The following is a 17,147-nucleotide window of genomic DNA, read 5'->3' as shown; positions in this document are numbered from 1 at the left end:
TTTATTCTGATCAAAACCTAATAAAATAAATAAATTATGAGCCCTTTAAAATTTTAGGCAAAAAAACAGCTCTGACAGTTGTCCACATTTATTATGAACAGTCTTCTTAACTTTGATCTACAAAATATGCGGATTGTTCAAAATTTAGTGGACAAACAACATGAATGGAGAAAATATGAAAAATATTCGCAGGAACTTCTCTTTTAAATGGCCTTCTTGTACGCAGTCGCATCAAAATGATTTTGCTGACATATTCATGTATGTCAATGTCTTTGGGATTATCATCTGAATTAATAATACCCACGCATGTATCCACCTAAATTGAAGGTTTGTAGCATTCATCAACTAGTGTTGCATGCCTTAAGATCAAATAGTTTCCAACCATAAGGGCGGGTCCATAAGAAATTTTGAGCTTTTTATATACCTTACAAGTGCATTTTTTTCAATTATGATGACATGGTGCTTCCTCTCAAACTTGCCAGAAACTTCATAACTCCAGTTCAAGATATTTATTTTGCTATGCTTAGAGCTCTCCATATCTTTGATCATCTGTTTATCAACTTCAGGAATGACGTTGCCTATATGCCTGACTGTTTTTTTCCTTGTATAGAACTACCTAGACATCATCGTCTGGATGAAAGTGAGAATCTCTAAGATAAATGACGATATTTTTTTACACAGCTTTATCCAGGAAGCGGGTGATGTTCTTTACACAAAGTTTATTCGAATGGGTCTATGGTAACTTGGGTGATACGAGTTTACAGTGGGAAGTTCCTTGGTCGGTAATGTTAGGCATAAGGATTTGGTGGGGGTGGAAGTGGCGATGTTGGAATGTGTTTGGGGCTAATGGTAAATGCAGATGTAGGACACGCTTTGTCAAGGAGAAAGCTATAAAGAAGTATACCAAGCGCATATAGTGGCTGGTCATGGTCCGAAGGAGGGTCAAAGGATGGAGAAACAGGTCGATTAGGTTCCTCCACATGAAGGATGGCTGAAACTGAATACAGATGGTGCGTCTCGCGGTAACCCAGGATTAGCTACAGCGGGGGGTGTTCTTCGAGATGGTAGTGAGGCTTGGTGTGGAGGTTTTGCACTCAATGTTGGTGTTTGTTCGGCACCTCTGGCAGAACTCTGGGGCGTTTATTACGGTCTATATATAGCCTGGGAGCGTCGAACTACACGAGTGAAGTTAGAAGTGGACTCGCAGGTTGTGGCGGGTTATCTCACGACAAGGATCGGTGACACGCATCCTCTGTCTTTTCTAATACGTTTGTGCTATAGCTTTTTGTCGAAGGACTGGGAAGTCCGAATTTCGCATGTGTATAGGGATGCTAATCGTCTAACTGATGAATTAGCAAACTATGCATTCTCTTTACTTTTAGGTTTTCAGTTTCTTAATTCTTGTCCGGATTTTGTTCATCCGGTTATGTTAGAGGATGTGAGTGGATCGACGAGAGATCACGTAATTTTTTTCTTTTAATTAATAAAATGGGGAAGACAATGTCTTTCCCTCTTCATACCAAAAAAAGAGATTGTAACGTAATCCCTAAAAGTATTTAACACACTCACCATTATTTTCTATCTTGCTGAATTCTTGTCTAAAATCACCAAAACGTGAACAATGTGTCTTGAATCCAGTTGATAAATCATATCCAGCTCTTGCAAACCCACAACTTTCTCCGAATGAAAAATTCTGGTTAGTAGGTTGTGATGGAGTGGATAATCCTTGACTTAGTCCCCCTAGTTCGTTGTAATTTTCTTTCAAATGTAACAAATATGTTCATGGCACTATAGACACAAAAATGCTTGAAAAAATAAACAATAGCTCCACCACTGATCACTATAACCAGCGGCGTCCGTATACCAGTTGCAAGTTCTTTGATGTTTAGTAGATTGATGATTATCTTCTGTCATCTACAAAATCCACAAATATTTAATCCAAAGATCTTACATATAAAACTATAATAATACATACTTCGTTTGACTATACTTCATTTATCTTTCATCGAGGAGACTTTTCATCCAACACTATTGAATCCACAACTCTATAATCCAACAACAGATGAAAACAATATCAAAATCTTTGGGTAACATGATAACCTCAAATGATAGATGAATGTACAATGAAAATGTCGAATTAGAAAATCATCGAATTAGAAAATCATTTCAAACTGTGAAAAAACTGAAGGATTCGTGTAAACCTTTATGGATCTAATCATTCGACGAAACTTTTGAGAAATTGGAAGCCAGTGTCGAAGTGGTTGGTGGCTGGTTAATACACAACTAAGTTGTGATCCTGGCAGATGAGAAGAAGTTGGCGAAGCTGTTCACTTTCTCACCTATTTTGATTCTGACATCAAACTTATAAAATCACATGTCTTTTGGCGAACCGATATTGAAGTGTTTGAAGAAGTTTAGATCAGCGAAAAGATAAACCTTTTTAACTATGACTGGATGTAAGAATACAATGGTCTTTAAACACAATTAAAAGTACATAGCTTAAAGTGTCTTTGGGTGTTACTAGAGTTAGGAAAAATGTATGTGGGTGTAATATTCTCTAGAATTTAGTTAAATGATACCAAGTCTATTCTATATACGCATCACTCCTTCGAAACAGATGGAAGATTGGAAAGTTAATCATCTCTTTAGTATAAATATGTAATCACTAATCAGACCATTATAAAAGATTCTTACACGAAACCATACCATCACTTCCGTGTTTTCTACTATTGTATTCAAGTTTTAATGATATAATTATTTTGATTCTCATAATACATAATTCTTAGAGAAACTGAAATTTGGTATCCCAAAGACAATAAACCAAATCGATGAATAAATTTTTCTTTGGGATACCCAAAACGTCAGGGGAAAGGGAACCACATCCCCAACATTGCCTTGTAATAGAACAAATTCTTCATCATGTCCTCCAAATTTAATAGGCATGCGCATTTCGGGTCTGATGAAGCAATTTGTTTTTTTCCGTTTAGTGGAAACTAAAATTAAAGTGTCCAATAAGTTGATAAATGTAAGAAATAAAATAAGGGAAGCTAAATACACATATATTAGACGTACCATACCAAGAACAATGGGGTTGTGGAAATGGAATTTTTGAGTTTGCTAATCCTTTTTTACAGTTCCTGCAAACTAAAATAAAAGCCATTTAGTAAATACCAAACATGCTATATTATTAACACAAACATAAAAGATTATCAATAAAATGCTAAGCGCTTAGAAATAAACCTCTTTGCTTTCATTGAGCCATACCAATGATCATTTCTCTTATCCTTTCATTCTGCTCAGATGAAACCAAACCAACAATGATCTAATTTGCATAAGTCCGGATTTTTTTTTTTTTTAATGGACAACTAAAAGGTGGTTAACAAATAACCTTTTGTTTTGTTGCACGAACACAAAATAAAGAGTCAACTCCTTCCTTTAAAATTCATAACTAAGTTTGCTCTAATCATAAATTAGATTTATTAACTTGCCCTTGATTATATCTCGTTTTGTTGACGACAACAACGACGAAAAATGTATATATCAACAAAAAAAAGAAAAGAAAACTGAAGCTATATTTGTAAGTGTTAGTTATGTGGGAATAAAATAGTTACAGTTTGAATTGAAAGAGAGGAGACTCATCTGCTGCGGGAGATGTATACTGCAAAAGGGCGATTCATCCTTCTCTCCACGCAAGCCCAAAAACACCCTAAACAAGCCACGTTTTGCTCATTAAAAATCGATTTTAGTTTATTGGCTCACTAATTCACATCTTTACCCAAATATCTGAAAATCGTTCGCGGGCACATAATACACACCTGGATTAGTTCTCTCTACAAACCAAGTCCCTCCTAGTTCAGCGATCCACGGCACCTGCTCACAACAGCAATCATACTTAAACTAAGGCAATAACACATCATTAAAAACTTAATCAGGACAATAAACAAATCATCATACTCAGGATACGAAACAGCGTGATATAAGAGGTAAGCAACATAATAACGGAAAAGTAAAAACCAAGTAAATATGAAACTGATGCAACTTACTTTTGCGCTCCGCAGTTACAAGGGATTTTGTTGTCCTCCAGCGGGAATTTGTAGTTGTAACTTATTTCTTCACCAGCGTCTATATGCCGTTTAGCGTAGATAAATATCTTTTTCTTACCGTCAACGCTTATAATCTTGGTGTAACAGTTGGGCTGCATAAGCACAATGCTATAAGAATCCAACAGAAATCAAAACAAACTAGCCAATGATACAAAACTGTGCATACAACTGTGCATACAATTACCTCGCATGAATGGTTTATAAACCTTGCTATGCCACCACGCTTTGTGGCATCAATCTAAGACCCATGATACGGAACAAGTGATTCAGAAGTGTCATTATAAGGGGAAACATAAACTAGATAAGAATTAATGTATTGCACAGGTGACTAACCACATATCCATCGTCAAGCCGGAAAAGATAACTACTTCCAATACCCATCTTTTCATATTGGCGTTCACGTATCTCAGATATCTGTGAGATTGACATATTGAACCACAATCACGATGAAATTAAAAGAGAGCGCATAACAGTGTCCTTAATAGAACAGTAAGGTTCATCAAAGAAGCTAAGATACTGTACAGTACTGTTACCACATACCTACAATATAATATAATGGAACACAATGATCAAGCAAGTCATACTTACAGAAGAACGTATCAACTCTCCAACATATTCGATCACAAAGTCCTCAGCATCAATCGGTTCAAGTGCGACAAGACCCCAATCATGAATCTTGCTCTGTTGAAACCGCAAACGCTTTTTCCTTGCCTGCCACCAACATTACAAAAAGAAAAAGAAAGATATTAAGACTACATTGATATATTACACAAAGAGATAACTGGTTTTTGTTTTATTCACCTTCAACTGAGAAATTTTTAAGAGGTCAGCACCATCTACAGCAGCTAGAAGATTACGCATTTTTGCCCTATTAGTTCTTGCAGAAAGAACTTTTTGAGTCGAACTGAATTTGGAACCAAAATGTTGTATGTGTACGCAAGAACTTCCTCTAACACGAGTTCTCTCTTCAGGACTAGCCTTTAATGACCATGCATGCCAATGCCAGCCATTAATAGATGTGCGTGCACATCCATCAGACTTTGGCATTGACATTACCCTTTTTTTAGTGCTTGCTTTCGGTCTTGGTTTTGCCAATGGTTTTAAGGCAATCGGCATAGGGCTGCTATCGTCTATTGTCAAATCCTTAATGGGAGAAAGCTCTGTTGTATGTTTCGTTCTAAGCATCAATTTCTTCGAACCTACTACACAAACCAACCAAATACATGTAAGTTGAGGTATAGCAGAACAACATAAAACCATGGAACCTAAAAAGTGAAAACTTTTAGGAAATAATTGCCTTTCTGCAGCTTATTTGATTTATTGGAGGGAAGCTTTTCTTCATTTCCAGCATGATAGCCTTCCTTAACAACAGCGCCTTCAGAATCCATTGAAGAAAATGATAATCTCCGACATGAAGGTACACTGGGGACTTTTTCATACAACAAGTGCTTCTTATTTAGCTTTGATGATTGCGATGCTTCATGAAAGAAAGTACTCAATTGTTAAAACCTTGGGCCAATGCATTTAAGTAGCCAGATATCCCCTCAAGAAACTACAAGCATGTAACAACAACAAAGTACGATGTTAAAAACTTACACATAGACTTCTGGGATATGCTGCATGCAGACATCTCCACAATCTTTTTTCCTTCAGCAGCATTTCCTGGATAAAGTAAACTACTAAAGCAATTGCAGGAGGCATTCTCAGAACCTGGTAAACAAATCAAAGAGATCTTACTTTTCCGTTTCTTGCTGAGGCGTTGAGTGGAAATCTTGTCCAAGGTTTCACAGCCAAGGCTTTCGCTATCAGCTTCCTTCCCAGAAATCTCAGTAGAATCTCTTACTGCTCCATTGCAAGATTTTGTACCTTCTACTCTGACATCTGACATACTCTTTCTCTTTAGCTTTGATATATGAGCTGCTTTTCAGAGGGATGAAATCAGTAGGCTCGGGGTGCATGGTTAAGAAGCTCAAGAGCTCCGACGAGGAAGTATAATGTGCAGGAAACAAATAAAGGAGTCTTTTACCTTTTTGCACTTTCTGAAAAGACTTATTTGAAAAATTTTCCTTATGATTCTTGAAGTCATCAGTTTCCCCAGATTTCTCAGTAGACATCGAAATCTCCTCACAAGATTTTTCAGCATTTGTACCTTCTTTTAACTCTTTCCTTTTATTCCTTGATATCCCTAATAGACATATACACCAAAAAGAACATGAAACTGAAAAAAAGAAAGAAAAGAGAGAGATAAACATTGATATCAAAACAGAATCACACCTATGCAGTACAAAAAAAAAAAGAAAAAAATTACTTTTAAGTCTTGTTATAAGGAATTCGTCATCAAATTCATCTGCTATACTAGCTTCTTGTTTTTCCTCACAGATCACCGTATTAAGAGCATCTTTGCCAATCTTTTCTTCCCGAAGCTTCGTCGCATTCTTTATGATACCTGCATAATAATAAAAAACAAACAATATAAGGACAAAAGTAATGTTCCTCAAACTCGGATGAAAAAGGCTATTACTTACTTTGATCCCGCCTGTCAACATTCCTTATCTTCTGTTGACTTGGTTTCCGAACTGACAAATCTATACTGGGTGTATTGACTTTACGGGCTTCTCTCATGAAATGAGAATCTGTAGACAGTTTCTTAGATCGTTGTTTAACCAGATTTTTTTCAGCAGATCTGACACATGGTTTGCTTGGCTTCTCTGCTGTCTGATTCGATTTATTAGACTGTGCGAGCTTTTTGTTCCGAGTAACAGTTTTGATCTTCTTCAGGGCCAATGTTTCTTTGCGAGAAAGTTGATGGCTCCCTTTCCGTGAAGCAAGGAATTCATTAAGCGAACACTTTATGAACAGTGATTTCCAATCTTTCATAACAACATTATGCAACTTCTGTCTACATATAGCCGTTGCAACATATTCTCCAATCTCAGGAATGGATTCCTTGGACCTTACAGGCCGAAACTTACAACGAAGAGATGGCATTTCAATGTTGCTTTCACATCCAGGTGGTGGTGGCTCATGAATATCCAGAGTATCAAGTTCATCCTTAACAGGACTGTCCAATGTCTCCAAAGTTGAAATAAATGTATTAGCAATAATATCCTCAGACATTATTTGCTGAGAGGATTCTCCCTCTTGCAACAGTCTCTGAGAATCACTGAAATCATTGGAAAAGCGCAGCCCAGCAGGAACCACATTCAAGTCATTCTTCTTTTCACCAGTCCCTTCCAAATAATACTGGGAACCATATGACGGGTTTTCCTGCAGCAATTTGCAACAATTTTGAACTCAGCACCCACACGCTAGCATGCCACAAGCAAGAACCGAACAAGAAAGGACAGATTCAAAGGTAGTTATTTCCATAGAAAACTCCACAAATGCTAAATAAGGAGATTTTATTCTCCTTACCTCATGCATTTTGCCATCTCGGACAGTACTAGCGGCATTATTCGCTCCATCTTTAATGAGAATGCCAGTATAATCAGTCAAGTGAGTTTCCAGAGACGAGAAGAGCTCCCTCTCTACATGTTCTGCGATGCTTGCTATGATGCTTTCTATTCCTGGTAAACTGGCTGCGTTGGTAACTAAGTCAAGTTCATTAAAGTAAGAAGTTTTGCAGGAAGAGGAATCCACCCTACAAGTCAACTGCAAAACATCAAAAATGACATTTCTCTCATTAATGACCAAGGCTAATAAGAAAAAATGACAATTAATCGAAGTCGTACAAAAACTTAAAAAGCTCACACTCTCAACTGCTACAGGTTTGTCTGAATAATTGGTCCGAGAACCCTTGCAGTAGCTAACACCAGTTGAGATGTCAGAAGGATGACACCAAAGTTTTTTCTTTCTCCAAGATGTTGAATAAGTATCCACAGTATCGTAAAAGACAGCATTCCACATGATTTGCATGCAATGGTTGTAGAGTACTCTCGATATAGCTGAGCAAGCTGTCTGAAAGTTCTCAGTGCTTCCAACAGATTTGGTATATTTGAGCGACTCTGCAGCTATACGAGTATGACCCCACTCATTCAATATGTTCGTACAGCCTGTTGCTTCGGTAGTTGAGACAGCAGTTTTCTCCGCATTGATAACTTGAGACTGCTCAAACAAAACGTTACTAAAGTTAGTGTACGAGTCAGAGATAACCCCTGAACTTTTATATTTGCACGTATGTGCATAATTTTTTTGCATGTGAACATAAATGTGCAAATACAAAAAGAGTTTTGGATAGGGATTCAACATGGGCAGCAGAACTGGGTGGATCAGACTTGAGATGCTCGTCACTTTTCTTGGCATTAAGAAAATCTGATATTACACTGCTGATGATTTCATCGAGTAGAGCTCTTCTAGCTATTTTCATTATACCACTCTGAAGCTGGGAAGAGAGTTCTTCAGAAACTTCAGATATGAAGCTCACCCCAGACACTGACTCTTCACAATTAGCACCACCACATTTCTCCCTCCATACACCAATTACCAATTCTAATGTGATTGGTCTTAACTTATTTTCACTATCACGTAACTGCACAACGAAACTCTTAAAACGTGAGAAAAAATGTAGGGAACCTATGTTCATCAAGTATTCTAAAATATTAAGGAGCTGAGATGTAAATCCAAAACAAGAAAGAAGGGTACGGAAACTTCTAAAATAGAGATGAAACAAGAAGAAAAATCATCACAAATTTCCTCCTCATAAGATGATGCATTAAAAACCAAAGCTAAGCGCACTAATCACAATCTTTCAAAACAAGGCTACAAAGAGGCATCAGGATGAACATCATTGTAATTGCATGAGAATTAACTAATTACAATCTTTCAAAAGTCCTTTTTAAGTCTATATTCTTAACAGCTTACCAGGGCTGCATCTGAAACATATCCATGCTGCTGCCAATTATAGAGCTCCAATATAGAATGTGGTCCACGATTTCTACCCTCACTACCAACAAGAAACCAGCAGGCATGTTCGCTTCCCTGACAGAAACACCACAATTAAACGCAATTAAAGAAGAATCTTATGTGAACTCGAGCCATCGTGTCTGATGAATTTTTGAAATGAGTTTTCACCGTGAGAGGAAGTTACCAATGAGAGGATTGAAGCTAACAAATTTGCTTCCTCCTGGTTTAACATTAGCTGATCTGAGACAGAACCATCAGACTTGGTCTGCGGAGGCAACATCTGCTGGAAAATTAAATGAGCAGCAGAAGTTGGATGCTCCGTTTGAGGCTCACGTTGATGGACTGTGGCATTATTACTTACAGGAGGGACCACACCTATCATTCCAGTCTGTAGATATGCAAAGCCAGTGGCGACATGTTCAGGAAACTGCTTGAAGTACTTTAGTGGTACCGAGTTTGGCATATAACCATTTATAATTGGATATACAAGAAGATCCTCGGGTAAGAAACCAGTGGATAGCCCATCAAATAGCTGCTGTTGCGTATAAGGGCCACACATCTGGCCTTGCTGATTACCGTACATCCAACCAGTCGCATAAATGGTATATCCTGGAAGAGTCTTGTCTAAACATGAAGCTGTGCCACTACCACAAGCCTCTTGACCCTCACGGCAGTCTCCATTGGACCTGCAGCTCACCTCTAACGCTGTATCCAGACCACACAGTTCATCGAAATCGCAACAAGCGGAAGATACAGTCGCCAAATCATCACAGCTGACAAATGAAATTACAGTTTATTTTAGATTAACCATCCAATATAATAGATCACAACATGAAAAACAATAACTACAGAGTGGCACCTGTCACAAGAGTAATCTCGAGATGCTTCCCTTGCGGAGACAGCAACATCAGAACTGTAGACTCCCATATACGTCGAACCAAAACAATTTGGCTCTAAAGAAGAGCTACCATGTCTATGAAAAGAGTAACCTAATGCAACCATGGCCCAGATAATCTGGAGATATCTTCTCTGCATAAAACATATCAACACTATGATCAACAAATATACAAGTTTCATCCAATATTTAATTACATGGGCATAAAACGGCGTAAATAGAAAAAAGAAGGACGTTGCTTTCCATAGTTAGCTGTAAAGTAATGTCAAATAAAATTGAAATCGTACCCAATTAGTTCAGAGAGAAAGACTATGAAAGACTCCAAATTGTTAGAAATTCTGAAAGTGTAAACCTAATTTCTTAAGGGAAAGTTAACAAAATCAATTTGCAGGCTCCTTAAAAGCTTCAGCATTCAATTGAATGGCTAAACGAAGAGAGAATCAGAAACGTGAAGGTGGAATCATCATCATACCTCGAGAAGTAATACGGTAGCAGAAATAACGCCTAGATTTCAAAGAAAGTCAATCACGATCAAGGCAGCGATGAGACTGTCAATAACTTGGAGTGAAATTGATAATGAGACTTAAAGAAGAAGATCTTTTTAGAGAAAAAAAAAAATAAAGAAGAAGACGATGAACAAAGAAGAGAGTTGTGTTACCACCAAACAAAAAAAGAAAAAAAAAAATAACAATTAGGGTTGGTTAAGATGGAAGATCTCTATAAAATTTTGTTTTTTATATAATTACTTTAAGCCTCCGGAAAAACTTAAAATTTTTGAATTATTTAAAACTTGATTAAATACCAGCATGCAGGTCTATATAATACTAGGTGACTGTCTGCGCCAAACGCGGACTTTATACATTTAAAAAGTTGTATAATATAATTTTATATCTGAAATTATGCATAATTTATATACTTATATATACATTGAACGAAAGAATGTTTATGCAAATTTAAAAGAAATTATAAGATAACTCCTAAAAATTGAATGATATACAATTCATCATATATATTTGAAAATTTCTCGATATATATTAAACTTTAATAGAAGTTTAACATAAATAGAGACTCTTGATGGTGATGTTTTATTTATGACTGTATTGAATTTTTATAGGCTTTTTATTATTGATTTTCATAATTATTATATTATAACAAAACATAACATATATAATCAACTAAATTAGCGGTGGAAAACATGACCGTTATTTTTCAAAACATTGCAAAAACTACTATTGGTTGTCGTAGCGGTGGTTTTCACTTTAAAGTAGTACCCATTTGTTACTCGTAATCTAACTTCATTTATTTCTATTCATTGTTGAGAATAAATGCATCTATTTTTGAAAAAAATGTCTCCTTGCACGATGATTTCTGATTTAGGTATAGCATCTGATCGATCTTCTATCTGTGTTTAAATTATCAAGAGTGTCGAGGAAAGTTTAGGTGTTCACGGTATTCAGCGATCGTTTATATTCGCAGACGAACATGTAAGTATAACTTCAAAAATAACATAAAGTCTGAATCTTAATATATTATCAATACCATCATTATTTTGTAACTGAAAATCTAGGGTGATCGAATACGTGCATCGATTCCAAATCGTGTAGTAGACCGTTATGAAGGCATGATGTGTGATAAAGATTGGTACTTCATTGGGAACTTCAAAATTACTTCACACACGGGAACTTCGAGGATTACAGTCAATGGTCTCCATATCTGTATCGATGAGGATACTCATGTTGAGACGACATCGCCTAAATCAGATGACCAGTTGTATTCATTTGCTAATTTTAGAAGAGTCCTTGACAAATCTCTGATGGAAAACATAGACGTTGGTGTGTTTTCTTAGTATTTTATTATACTCAATAAGATTAATTAATACTATAATTAACTATATGAATATATTGCTTTATGCTAGTTGATTTGATCGGAGGTATTATCAAAGTTTGTCAATTGGAACGTCAAGACCAATTTTGGATCGAAAATCAGAGAATCAACTCAAGTGTTCTAAAATTTACAATTAGAGATTTTGAGTAAGAATCCATTGATACAAAGACTAATACATATATAAATCTTTACTATCATATTCTCGATATTAAGGAAAATGATATATTAATTCTGGTTTTTAGGGGTGTCGACATCAATTGCATAGCGTGGGGAAGAGATGCTGAACATTTTGAATCCTTATGGAAAAACCCTCCTCGTCGCAAAATCGTTTTCTGTGTATTGAGATTTTGGGAGATGTGTCGATATGGAGGTTATTTCTCATTCTATCGACAAACTATATATCAATTTATATTTATATCAATTGTAGCTAATATAATTTTCCATATTGTACAGATGAAATACGTGTTTGTTCTGGTCGAGAATTCTCTGAAATATTGTTCGATCCTCCAATTCCTAAAGTCGAAAATTCTCATTTTATGTAAGCATTGTTCACTGTTATCATCTTGTAAATTTCCTAAACAAAATTGTTGAATATTCGACTCATTATTTATCTTGTTCTTGCAGGCTTGACTACACAGATGATTTTAACAACATTGAAGATGGCTACTTTTTTTATCACTCACCTATTTTTCCTAGCAATTGAATCCATCAATTTCATTTGATGTTTTCCTTTATTTTGTTTGACACTTCTGTTTGACTTTTTCTCATTATTCTGAATTTTAAAACCCTTTAATTAGATGAAAGAATTATTATACTTAATAAAATTAGAAAATATTAAGATAACACATTAATAGTATGAGTGATATTGAAAACATTATTAATTACTAATCAATTTAGTAGATTAGGGCAATAAGATATCAGCTGCATCTAAATAATTCAACCTGTTCCAAATCCTGAATTGATCTTGTTCCAAATCCTGAAATATTGATTTTAAAGGTATATCAATCAACCTACTTATTTATTATCCTGAAATATTGTTGTTCCTTTAATTCAAATATAAATATTATCAATAAAACTACTTACTTGGATTTTAAAATGGATACTTGATTGATATCTGAAACAACGTCAAAACGGGATAAACCATGTTCTTCATGATCTTGGATGATCACGTTCTCTACAAACGTACATAATTTGATTCGTTTTAGTTTATAAAACATTAATTATAAAACAAAAAAAATCGTAGCATCAGAACACATACCCCCATTAATTATGACGCACCAATTCGTTAAAACACAAATAGCAAAAGGACCTTTAGACTTCACACACTTTTCATTTATCTCAGATGCTAACGCACCATGCGCAATACACTCAAGCATTACATCCCTATGTTTTGACAAACAAATTTATTAAGAACTAATTAAATATATAAATTATAGGTAAATTGACTTACTCATCGTCTATGATACGAAACCGAATTGATGCCTTCGTCGTACCATCTGGATACGTGATAGTAAAGTATCTAGCATCTTCGACCAATCCTATCAAATCTGAGTTTACAATTAAACTAAATCAAAACGATGAATTAAACAATTAATTTTCTTTTATATTTCGAAATTAAAATCAAACTCACCAATCAAATAATAATGCTCACTTGGGTACTCATAAATTGATAAGAAAGAGATAAAATTATGCAATAAATTGTTTATTACCGGTAGAACCGGTAAAAGGATAGTATTTTTCGTTAAAATAATAACATAATCATGTTTCGTAATATTTACGACAGTTCTCCAATTATAAGGATTCAAAAGAAATCCAGATAACATGATCCATTGTTCTTCTATACAATTCCGATCGAAATAGTCCATCATTTGGTTATTTGCCCGAATATGTATTCTAGAACCCTACATCAATATACAAACAAATCAAAATATCGTAATCAGAATAATAATAATACATGTATATATATATATATATATATATATCACGAAACATAATTAAAATACCTGTTCGTCGACAACGATCAAATTTAAGCTTCTCTTGCTACACGAACAATCCACCTTCCATTTTTTCAATATTTTTATCACAATTTTCCAATTAGATCTCCGTGAGCTCAGTGTTCGAACAAAATCATAATTTGTCATCACTCAATGTTAATCTTTCTTGAAGACCATGAACAAATCAACAAAGTACACATATATATATATATGTATATATATATGCATAAATCAACATAAAAGTATATTCGCAAAATGTAAATATTCCGAATATTACTCATTAAATATTTGTAAATATCTTCAAAAACAAATCACAATCCAAACTAAATGTAAATTTTACATTACGTCATAAATTAAATTCCAAAACTTGCTTAACTAATTTGTCTTAAGATTTAACCCCAAAAGGAAAAGGAATAAAATCAATTGAAATGAAAAGTTCTAGGGGATAATTATCCTAAACCACTAATTTATGTACGTAATAAGGAGTCTATTTTGATATCATAGAATAATATAAATTGTTATTTTTGTAAGTATCAATATCTTCTTGGAAAATGTAATAATAAGTAGAAGACTATCATACTTTATGAGAAAAATGAATAACTTTTACTTTATGAACATGGTCTGTAACTTATACAAAAATACTGAAGTGAGATTATCTATGATAGAATAAAGTTTTATTTAGAAACAAATTACAATATATATATATATATATATATATTTATCTATTGTTTTTGTAATTCAGATTTTCTGTGTTATAATATATATCACGATAAAGTATTGTTTGTAGTTTTGATTGCATTAAATTATATAATGAGATATCAGTTAAAGTCAAAGACTCAAAGTCGTTGTGTAAACACTAAATAGTATTTCTCCCAAAAACATTGAAACTTGAGAAAATTGAATATATTTACAAACCCAAAGGTCTTCAAAACGTCTCTGCTTTTACCATTCTTTATTAGCAAACCAAACAAACAAACAAACAAAAAAATGAAGAACAAAGAACAAAAGAAATACGATGAAAATGGACTTCTCGTAATCACACCAGCACCATTGAGAATGCGTTTCGGTGAGGATGAACCTAACTCACAACCTATGCCATCTGATTGGGAGATCGAACTAAATATGATTCGGGAAGAAATGGAATCGCAAAGAAAACCAATTGAAAAAGTCACACCGACTATCAAAGAAGTAAGTTATACTTTCATTCATATTTAATTAATAATATATTTTCGATTAGAGATCCATGATTTTAGAATGTATAACAATTGTTTTTGTTTGTAATATCTCTCTATAGACTGATAATGAGATATCAACTGATGAATCTCCAAAATCACGCTGCAAGAAAGGGAAACATGAACTGTGGCTAGATCTCGAAATAGGTTTAAAATGCATAAATTGTGGATTCGTTGAGAGAGAGATCAGGCATATGGATACAGCGGAATGGGTAATCAGTTAAACTTTTCATTAAATTATAGAGAACTTTTAGGAAATTACTTGATATAACCGTTATTTTTATATTTTTCGTCTTGTAGTCAGAGAAGAAGGTGAAGAATGGGAAGAGGAAGAGAAAGTTGAGAATATAGTTGATGGTGAACTATATTTTCTTTGAAATTTTCTTGCTACTATATTTTATTTTATGGTTAGCACTTAAAAAACTTTGAATGGCCATATTTATGTAATATTTTTGACTTCTCTCCTTTATGGTATTTGATGATATATTATTTGATAATATTATTATATGATTATTATGATATATATAAAATCAATAAATTCATTACATAAAAAGTGAATCAGTAAATAAATAGTGAATTATTTTTGTATCTAAATCTAATCCAACCTTAAAATATAACTCATAGATGATAAATTTTTCTTTTTGTTAAGCAAGAATCAAATAAATACTGATCGAGTTTTAAAACAACAATAGAACAGAGAAAAGCAATGCCACATAAACAACAAAGCGACTAAATATTATCAAAGACATCCTTGTATACAACGTTTAATGTCTTCGTTTGAGGCTTTTTGTCTTTGTCCGTGATTAAGATTTTTAGTCCTGATTTGGATGTTACCCGCGAAACAGCAACATACAGTTGACCATGTGTAAAGACTGGTTTAGGCAGATACAATCCACCTTTAGCAAGTGTCTGACCCTGACTCTTGTTTATCGTCATCGCAAAAGCAAGGGTAATTGGAAACTGTTTGCGCCTCATTCTGAAAAGAAATTTAGTCTCTGTCTGAGATAAAAATATCCTAGGAATAAGAACTTTCTCTCCTATTTTTTCACCAGTTATTATTATAGCCTCTAGGACATAATTGGCCATCTGAGTAATAAGTAACCTAGTTCCATTACACAAACCATTCCTAGGATCAATATTCCTCAGCAACATAACAGGAGTACCGGCTCTTAAACGCAAACAATGGTTGGGTAAACCAGAAACTTTAACACAGTTTAGAAACTCTTCTGTATATATCATATTACCCAGATCATTTTTGCTATCTGAGCGAACACTCTGAGAGGGAATTTCAGATGCATCATCCGTATCAATTTCTCTATCAGAGGGATCAATACCATCACAACTTAGATAGGTTCATTCCTCACCTGTTATATGCAAAACGATAATCAGCATTACAAATAAAAAAATATCTAAAACATTAATAAAGACGAAAATAATAAAACATTTCAAAAATTAACTATTATACCTTTTAATTGTGATGACATGTAATCATTTATAAGCCCAACATCATCATTCCTTGGACTCAAAATAGCCCTATCCTAAAAGAACTTAGAATCAGTCTTTTTGTGAAAATCTTGTCCATAAACTTCATCAACAATAGCTTTAATCAGATTCTCACAATCATTAATCAATAGTTCACTCGGAATATCAATCTCGCTTTCCCCGCTATCACTCGGATTTATTTTTCCTTCTCTGATATCAAGAATCCACCTTGTAAAAGATGCTAGCTCACACGTCTCACGACTGTTGTCTCCAGGGATTAGTCGCATGTTACGTGTAAGCCTCAACACTTTACATCCAAACCAAAGGGGAAATAAATTTAAAGTAGCCATAAGAATCTCTGTTTTGCCTGCGTTTGGAATAACAGGCAAAATTTGCCTGAAATCTCCACCAAAAACGATAACTTTACCACCAAAAGGCTTGTCACATTTTAATATATCTCTCAAGGTTCTATCCAATGTCTCGTAACAATCCCTACTCATCATTAATGTTTCATCCCATATTATCAGTTTAGATGCATCGATCAGTTCTGCAAGGTTTGATTGATATTTGATTGCACACGTCGTAAAACGATTAACAACAATTGGAATTGCAAATCTCGAATGGGCCGTTCGACCTCCTTGCAATAACAAAGCAG

General features: G+C 34.5%; 1 protein-coding gene across 14 annotated transcripts; it reads right to left on the bottom strand.

Moving 5' to 3' along the window:
- Positions 1 to 1,894: 1,894 nt before the first annotated feature.
- LOC18020655 (histone-lysine N-methyltransferase ATXR7) lies at positions 1,895 to 10,560 on the bottom strand. Of its 14 annotated transcripts, XM_024157373.1 has the most exons (23): positions 10,373 to 10,560; positions 9,865 to 10,034; positions 9,190 to 9,778; positions 8,964 to 9,080; positions 8,350 to 8,631; positions 7,854 to 8,207; positions 7,518 to 7,754; positions 6,629 to 7,370; positions 6,412 to 6,549; positions 6,130 to 6,288; positions 5,700 to 6,020; positions 5,401 to 5,580; positions 4,905 to 5,305; positions 4,692 to 4,814; positions 4,437 to 4,517; positions 4,288 to 4,341; positions 4,044 to 4,195; positions 3,816 to 3,870; positions 3,612 to 3,706; positions 3,241 to 3,292; positions 3,073 to 3,144; positions 2,202 to 2,350; positions 1,895 to 2,045 (listed from the first exon to the last, which is right to left on the bottom strand). In XM_024157373.1, the coding sequence occupies exons 2-18, from the start codon at positions 10,005 to 10,007 to the stop codon at positions 3,849 to 3,851; spliced, it is 4,095 nt and encodes a 1,364-aa protein (XP_024013141.1). In that variant the 5' UTR covers positions 10,008 to 10,034; positions 10,373 to 10,560; the 3' UTR covers positions 1,895 to 2,045; positions 2,202 to 2,350; positions 3,073 to 3,144; positions 3,241 to 3,292; positions 3,612 to 3,706; positions 3,816 to 3,848. The 14 variants fall into 14 exon arrangements, with proteins under 14 accessions (XP_024013141.1, XP_024013139.1, XP_024013140.1 ...); XM_024157371.1 differs by lacking the exons at positions 1,895 to 2,045; positions 2,202 to 2,350 and adding an exon at positions 2,704 to 2,993 and having other exon boundaries at positions 3,389 to 3,706; XM_024157372.1 differs by lacking the exons at positions 1,895 to 2,045; positions 2,202 to 2,350 and adding an exon at positions 2,704 to 2,993.
- Positions 10,561 to 17,147: the final 6,587 nt, after the last annotated feature.

Source organism: Eutrema salsugineum, unplaced genomic scaffold (assembly GCF_000478725.1).
Source record: "Eutrema salsugineum unplaced genomic scaffold, Eutsalg1_0 scaffold_17, whole genome shotgun sequence".
Classification (NCBI taxonomy): Eukaryota; Viridiplantae; Streptophyta; class Magnoliopsida; order Brassicales; family Brassicaceae; genus Eutrema; species Eutrema salsugineum.
Note: the sequence above shows the minus strand (reverse complement) of the source record. Positions and strands in the feature narration are given on the sequence as shown.

Coding starts and splice junctions, on each gene's coding strand:
- LOC18020655 (XM_024157373.1), bottom strand. CDS start 10,007: ATGGTTGCATTAGGTTACTCTTTTCATAGACATGGTAGCTCTTCTTTA. Junction 8,632..8,963: donor ATGTTTCAGATGCAGCCCTG/GTAAGCTGTTAA, acceptor TTCGTTGTGCAG/TTACGTGATAGTGAAAATAA. Junction 7,755..7,853: donor AACCTGTAGCAGTTGAGAGT/GTGAGCTTTTTA, acceptor GATGTTTTGCAG/TTGACTTGTAGGGTGGATTC.